The sequence below is a fragment of the Brachionichthys hirsutus genome, chromosome 8 (genome assembly GCF_040956055.1).
Source record: "Brachionichthys hirsutus isolate HB-005 chromosome 8, CSIRO-AGI_Bhir_v1, whole genome shotgun sequence".
Lineage (NCBI taxonomy): Eukaryota > Metazoa > Chordata > Actinopteri > Lophiiformes > Brachionichthyidae > Brachionichthys > Brachionichthys hirsutus.
Window position 1 is genome coordinate 15,281,776 of NC_090904.1, and position 7,767 is coordinate 15,289,542.

Below are 7,767 nucleotides of genomic sequence, written 5' to 3' on the forward strand. Positions count from 1 at the left end.
GTATTCCCTGTACCCCCCGTACCCCCTGTTCCCCCTTTGTACCCCCTGTACCCCCCCTGTTCACCCTGTACCCCCTGTTCCCCCTGTACACCCTGTACCCCCCCTGTTCGCCCTGTCCCCCCTGTTCACCCTGTACCCCCCCTGTTCACCCTGTACCCCCCCTGTTCACCCTGTACCCCCCTGTTCACCCTGTACCCCCCTGTTCCCCCTATACCTCCTGGAGCCCTTGTTCCCCCTCTACCCCCCCTGTACCCCCTGTACCCCTTGTTCCCCCTCTACCCCCCCTGTACCCCCTGTTCCCTCTGTACCCCCCCTGTTCACCCTGTACCCCTGTACCCCTTGTACCCCCTGTGCCCCCTGTACCCCCCCTGTTCCCCCGGTACCCCCTGTTCCCTCTGTACCCCCCCTGTTCACCCTGTACCCCCTGTACCCCTTGTACCCCCTGTGCCCCCTGTACCCCCTGTTCCCCCTGTACCCCCCCTGTACCCCCTGTTCTCCCTGTACCCCCTGTTCCCCCTGTACCCCCTGTACCCCCTGTTCTCCCTGTACCCCCTGTTCCCCCTGTACCCCCTGTTCCCCCTGTTCTCCCTGTACCCCCTGTACCCCCTGTTCCCCCTGTACCCCTTGTACCCCCTGTTCTCCCTGTACCCCCTGTTCCCCCTCTACCCCCTGTACCCCCTGTTCTCCCTGTTCCCCCTGTACCCCCTGTTCCCCCTGTTCCCCCTCTACCCCCTGTTCCCTCTGTACCCCCCTGTTCCCCCTGTACCCCCCCTGTACCCCCTCTACCCCATGTTCCCCCTGTACCCCCTGTTCCCCCTGTACCCCCCATGTACCCCCTGTTCCCCCTGTACCCCCTGTACCCCTTGTACCCCCTGTTCCCCCTGTACCCCCTCTACCCCATGTACCCCCTGTTCCCCCTGTACCCCCTGTACCCCATGTTCCCCCTGTTCCCCCTGTACCCCCCTGTTCCCCCTGTACCCCTTGTACCCCTTCTGTTCCCCCTGTACCCCCCCTGTACCCCCTGTACCCTGAATACCTGCTGCTCCACCGCGGGGCTGTTCCTGTGTGGCTTTAACGTTGAACATCTTGCCTCCGTTTCAGTGATAAATTCTTTCCTGCCTTTGGCTTTGGAGCCAAATTGCCTCCGGACTACCAGGTAGACGTTGCTCTTTGACCTCTGACATCGTTCTCCGCTCTGATTGGAGCCTGCCGTTTGGAGAAGCTTTTGTGATTTGCTGGCTGAACGTTTGCGGTTTTACTGAACAGACTGATTTACTGACTGTCTTGCTGAGCTTGCAGGCTGCGCACCACGAGTTCGCCCTCAACTTCAACCCGACTAATCCTCACTGCCAAGGTACTTTCACTTCGTCTAAATGGAACTCCGGTTGCCATGTAAACGCACCGCTTGGTATTAGTGATGTCTTTTATGTTATTTACGTGGAATCAGCCGTTTACAGCGTTTCATCGAAGGGTTATTGATCTGATCAATAACAACAGGAGGAATGATCGGCTTTGGTTTCCGTGCTTCAGGCTCTCCTCTCCTCCGTCTCAGGGATTCAGGGCATCGTTGAAGCGTACCGGATGGCGCTGCCTCAGCTGAGACTCTCCGGACCCACAAACTTCTCTCCCATCATTAATCACGTCTCTTCCATCGCGGCCGGTGGCGTCCAGGGCAACGGCGCCTCTGTGAGGACACGCGAGCGCACACACATTCACACAGACGGCGTTGACGCTGACGCTGCTCCCGCCTCTCTCTGCAGCAGTACTTCGTCCTCATCATCCTCACCGACGGTGAGATTACGGACTTTGAGCAGACCCGGGACGCCATTGTCCGGGCATCGCGGCTTCCTCTGTCGATCATCGTCATCGGGGTGGGGCCGGCAGACTTTAAGGCCATGGAGCTGCTGGACGGAGACGACGGCGTGCTGAGGTCGACGGCCGGGGAGCCCGTCGCCAGAGACATCGTCCAGTTCGTCCCATTCAGGAACTTCAAAGACGTACGGTTCTGAACGTCTTTGTGTGCTTCCTGACGCCGGCTTAGAGGAACAAACGCCAGAACAGGGAACCAGGATTCCAGCGAGAACCGAGTTGTTCCCCGCAGGTCTCGGACTCGGCAGCGGAACCCGTTCAGACCTGGCCAGGGTGGAGGAACGATGGCACATGTTCTTTAGCCCAGTCAGATCCCAGTTCTTTGGTTGATATAAAGCAGGGGTCTCAAACGCAAACAACCTGGGGGCCGCGGGAGGCGGAGTCTGGCTGAGGTCAGGTCTTCCACAAAGTTTATCTTCGTTTATCCAATAAATTAGTTTTGGTTAGTTGAACCTGCTGCTGATGTGTTGTTAGTATAATATTATATATATATTATATAATATATGTAATAACCATGAGACAGTATTTAGCATCATGGACTCAACGGTACGTCTGATGTTCCGTCAGCGTTCTAACCGAGGCGGGCCGGCTCCATGTTGGAGCCCGACCCAAACATCTGGAGACGCCGCTCGGTTCTGGGTGTGAGACCCGTGAAGGTCTTCTGAAGTGGGCTGGACTGTTTCTGTTTGCCCGCTGACCCCTGACCCCTCTCTCTCTCTCTCGCTGCAGGCGCCCACGGCGGCTCTGGCTCAGGCTGTCCTTGCTGAGGTTCCCAAGCAACTGGCTTCATTCTTCAAAATGAGAGGCCTGGAACCGCTGAAAAAACCAGCTGCCCCCAAACCCTGAACCAGTATCAGACCACGCCCCCTATAAGCAATATCAGACCACGCCCCTCTGCTCTGCTTCCATCCACACGTTTAACCCCGCTTCAGAATTTCAGCCAATAGCGAGGCAGTACTGCGCTGCCAGCCAATCAGGATGCCATTTTCAACCATTCCCATTCATTTTGGTGCCGTCATTTGATCACAGCAGCATCTAGTGCACATTAATGGAACTGCAGCCTTAAGGCCGTCCCGAATGAGTCGCCATCCTGGCTGCGTGGAACGGATTAGCTTTTATGATACTTTGCACATTCCTATAAATGCATTTTGCATTGCATGCTGTTTTCTATTTCTTAACCGCTGATGTATTCCGTGCCACGATAATGTTGTCGTCTGCTGAGCGCCCCCCCCCCCCCCCCCCCCGCTGAGAGGGAGGACTCCCTCAGGGCGACCTCCCTCTCAGCGGCTTATTGATGATCTCCAGCTGATGACCGGATGAGGTCGTTGGTCATGAATGATCAGCTGTTTGATTGTAATCACATTACCTGACTGCTCAGCTGGCAGCAGCGGCCTCTGGCTGAACGCCGACGTTGGACAATAAAAAGCTTTAGAATGAAGACAAACTTCTGAACAACCGTAATAAAATGCTAATTATTAATTCGTCAGCGTCTGGCGACGTGGTTCTAACGTCCAGCTGGTGCCTTTTAAACCTTCTTGTGAGGCGACGCCAACTCCATGTGGAAGTTGTTCAAACCACGGTGCCATCCAGCTGAAGACTGTTGAAGTAAACATGAACCCACGTGACCCCCCCCACCAGTCGACTGATCCCTCAGGCACGCTCACATTAAATGTTAGCGATGTCACCACATAATAGCAGACGTAAATGTTTCCAAATGAATCACTTTTGGCATCGGGGGGGCAATAAACGCAGTATTACCCCTGTCCTGGGGCAGCAGTGGGGTTCTGCACCTCAGAAAACATGTGTCATATCTTAGAAGTATATTTCAGATAGTATTGGCATTGTATTATTCTGCCTAGTAGATGCCAGATGCACTCACATCGCGCTTCTTACACCTTTACATTCACACACATTCACCCTCCAGTGGGCTTCAGGGTCTTGCCCTTAAAAGGGCATGCCAGCTGCCTTCAGTCGTCCAGCGGCATGAACATCTGGAAGTATTGATCCTGATAACTCCCATAGGATCGTAAACGAGTGACACGTGGCTGAGAGCAGCAGCGCGTGTGTGTGTGTGTGTGTGTGTGTGTGTGTCAGGGCAGTGTTTGTTACCAAAGATCTCGTTACTTTAACGACTGTACGACTGTTTTCCCATCTAATAATCGTGGTAGTATTATATCCACCTATTCGCCGCTGCTCTGCTTGCTAGTCTTTGTCGGCTTTCATTTTTGATGCGACCCACATGTACGTTTGTAAAAACACTCTGCCTGGCCAATAAAAGAAGTCACTCTAATATTTCGTTGCCCCGCCTCCTGCTTTGATTGCGGTTGCTTCGATGAGCCTCTGCAATGTCACAAGATGTATAAGATGTATTTCCATCCTCTGTTGCATTGATGAAGGGAGAGTCCGACCACTGCACAAAGCCTTCTCCAGCACATCCCAAGAACTCTGGATGGGGCGAAGGTCTGGACTCTGGAGGCCATGTGTGAAAATGGCGTCATGCTCTCGGAGCCCGATGGATCCTGGTGCCATCAGGCAAGAAGCAATCCACTGATGGAATAACCTGGTCGTTCAGATCGTCGCCTGTTGCCCAGGCAGTTGCTGTAGATCTTTTTGTTGCCCAGGCAGTAGGTGTAGATCTTTTTGTTGCCCAGGCAGTAGCTGTAGATCTTTTTGTTGCCCAGGCAGTAGCTGTAGATCTTTTTGCTTCCCAGGCAGTAGCTGTAGATCTTTTTGTTGCCCAGGCAGTAGATGTAGATCTTTTTGTTGCCCAGGCAGTAGCTGTAGATCTTTTTGTTGCCCAGGCAGTAGATGTAGATCTTTTTGTTGCCCAGGCAGTAGATGTAGATCTTTTTGTTGCTCCGGCAGTAGCTGTAGATCTTTTTGTTGCCCAGGCAGTAGCTGTAGATCTTTTTGTTGCCCAGGCAGTAGATGTAGATCTTTTTGTTGCCCAGGCAGTAGCTGTAGATCTTTTTGTTGCCCAGGCAGTAGATGTAGATCTTTTTTTTCTTCCCAGGCAGTAGCTGTAGATCTTTTTGCTTCCCAGGCAGTAGCTGTAGATCTTTTTGTTGCCCAGGCAGTAGCTGTAGATCTTTTTGTTGCCCAGGCAGTAGCTGTAGATCTTTTTGTTGCCCAGGCAGTAGGTGTAGATCTTTTTGTTGCCCAGGCAGTAGATGTAGATCTTTTTGTTGCTCCGGCAGTAGCTGTAGATCTTTTTGTTGCCCAGGCAGTAGCTGTAGATCTTTTTGTTGCCCAGGCAGTAGATGTAGATCTTTTTGTTGCCCAGGCAGTAGCTGTAGATCTTTTTGTTGCCCAGGCAGTAGCTGTAGATCTTTTTGTTGCCCAGGCAGTAGGTGTAGATCTTTTTGTTGCCCAGGCAGTAGCTGTAGATCTTTTTGTTGCCCAGGCAGTAGATGTAGATCTTTTTGTTGCCCAGGCAGTAGCTGTAGATCTTTTTGTTGCCCAGGCAGTAGGTGTAGATCTTTTTGTTGCCCAGGCAGTAGCTGTAGATCTTTTTGTTGCCCAGGCAGTAGATGTAGATCTTTTTGTTGCCCAGGCAGTAGGTGTAGATCTTTTTGTTGCCCAGGCAGTAGCTGTAGATCTTTTTGTTGCCCAGGCAGTAGCTGTAGATCTTTTTGTTGCCCAGGCAGTAGATGTAGATGTAGATCTTTTTGTTGCCCAGGCAGTAGATGTAGATCTTTTTGTTGCCCAGGCAGTAGATGTAGATCTTTTTGCTTCCCAGGCAGTAGATGTAGATCTTTTTGTTGCCCAGGCAGTAGCTGTGGATCTTTTTGTTGCCCAGGCAGTATATGTAGATCTTTTTTTTCTTCCCAGGCAGTAGCTGTAGATCTTTTTGCTTCCCAGGCAGTAGCTGTAGATCTTTTTGTTGCCCAGGCAGTAGATGTAGATCTTTTTGTTGCCCAGGCAGTAGATGTAGATCTTTTTGTTGCTCCGGCAGTAGCTGTAGATCTTTTTGTTGCCCAGGCAGTAGCTGTAGATCTTTTTGTTGCCCAGGCAGTAGCTGTAGATCTTTTTGTTGCCCAGGCAGTAGATGTAGATCTTTTTGTTGCCCAGGCAGTAGATGTAGATCTTTTTTTTCTTCCCAGGCAGTAGCTGTAGATCTTTTTGCTTCCCAGGCAGTAGCTGTAGATCTTTTTGTTGCCCAGGCAGTAGATGTAGATCTTTTTGTTGCCCAGGCAGTAGATGTAGATCTTTTTCTTGCTCCGGCAGTAGCTGTAGATCTTTTTGTTGCCCAGGCAGTAGCTGTAGATCTTTTTGTTGCCCAGGCAGTAGCTGTAGATCTTTTTGTTGCCCAGGCAGTAGGTGTAGATCTTTTTGTTGCCCAGGCAGTAGATGTAGATCTTTTTGTTGCTCCGGCAGTAGCTGTAGATCTTTTTGTTGCCCAGGCAGTAGCTGTAGATCTTTTTGTTGCCCAGGCAGTAGATGTAGATCTTTTTGTTGCCCAGGCAGTAGATGTAGATCTTTTTGTTGCTCCGGCAGTAGCTGTAGATCTTTTTGTTGCCCAGGCAGTAGCTGTAGATCTTTTTGTTGCCCAGGCAGTAGATGTAGATCTTTTTGTTGCCCAGGCAGTAGCTGTGGATCTTTTTGTTGCCCAGGCAGTAGATGTAGATCTTTTTTTTCTTCCCAGGCAGTAGCTGTAGATCTTTTTGCTTCCCAGGCAGTAGCTGTAGATCTTTTTGTTGCCCAGGCAGTAGATGTAGATCTTTTTGTTGCCCAGGCAGTAGATGTAGATCTTTTTGTTGCTCCGGCAGTAGCTGTAGATCTTTTTGTTGCCCAGGCAGTAGCTGTAGATCTTTTTGTTGCCCAGGCAGTAGCTGTAGATCTTTTTGTTGCCCAGGCAGTAGCTGTAGATCTTTTTGTTGCCCAGGCAGTAGATGTAGATCTTTTTGTTGCTCCGGCAGTAGCTGTAGATCTTTTTGTTGCCCAGGCAGTAGCTGTAGATCTTTTTGTTGCCCAGGCAGTAGATGTAGATCTTTTTGTTGCCCAGGCAGTAGCTGTAGATCTTTTTGTTGCCCAGGCAGTAGGTGTAGATCTTTTTGTTGCCCAGGCAGTAGATGTAGATCTTTTTGTTGCCCAGGCAGTAGCTGTAGATCTTTTTGTTGCCCAGGCAGTAGGTGTAGATCTTTTTGTTGCCCAGGCAGTAGCTGTAGATCTTTTTGTTGCCCAGGCAGTAGATGTAGATCTTTTTGTTGCCCAGGCAGTAGGTGTAGATCTTTTTGTTGCCCAGGCAGTAGCTGTAGATCTTTTTGTTGCCCAGGCAGTAGCTGTAGATCTTTTTGTTGCCCAGGCAGTAGCTGTAGATCTTTTTGTTGCCCAGGCAGTAGCTGTAGATCTTTTTGTTGCCCAGGCAGTAGATGTAGATGTAGATCTTTTTGTTGCCCAGGCAGTAGCTGTAGATCTTTTTGTTGCCCAGGCAGTAGCTGTAGATCTTTTTGTTGCCCAGGCAGTAGATGTAGATGTAGATCTTTTTGTTGCCCAGGCAGTAGATGTAGATCTTTTTGTTGCCCAGGCAGTAGATGTAGATCTTTTTGCTTCCCAGGCAGTAGATGTAGATCTTTTTGTTGCCCAGGCAGTAGCTGTGGATCTTTTTGTTGCCCAGGCAGTAGATGTAGATCTTTTTTTTCTTCCCAGGCAGTAGCTGTAGATCTTTTTGCTTCCCAGGCAGTAGCTGTAGATCTTTTTGTTGCCCAGGCAGTAGATGTAGATCTTTTTGTTGCCCAGGCAGTAGATGTAGATCTTTTTGTTGCTCCGGCAGTAGCTGTAGATCTTTTTGTTGCCCAGGCAGTAGCTGTAGATCTTTTTGTTGCCCAGGCAGTAGCTGTAGATCTTTTTGTTGCCCAGGCAGTAGGTGTAGATCTTTTTGTTGCCCAGGCAGTAGAT

The 7,767-nt window shown here is 50.5% G+C and overlaps 1 protein-coding gene across 1 annotated transcript in view; it reads left to right on the top strand.

Annotated features, from left to right (window-relative positions):
• The window catches only part of cpne1 (copine I), a 27,133-nt gene extending 24,048 nt beyond the window's left edge, over nucleotides 1–3,085 (top strand). Inside the window, 5 exon segments of the mRNA XM_068742882.1 lie at nucleotides 1,041–1,162; nucleotides 1,300–1,354; nucleotides 1,553–1,686; nucleotides 1,761–1,997; nucleotides 2,599–3,085. Coding sequence (XP_068598983.1) covers nucleotides 1,041–1,162; nucleotides 1,300–1,354; nucleotides 1,553–1,686; nucleotides 1,761–1,997; nucleotides 2,599–2,715 — 665 coding nt within the window. The 3' untranslated portion in view covers nucleotides 2,716–3,085.
• Nucleotides 3,086–7,767: the final 4,682 nt, after the last annotated feature.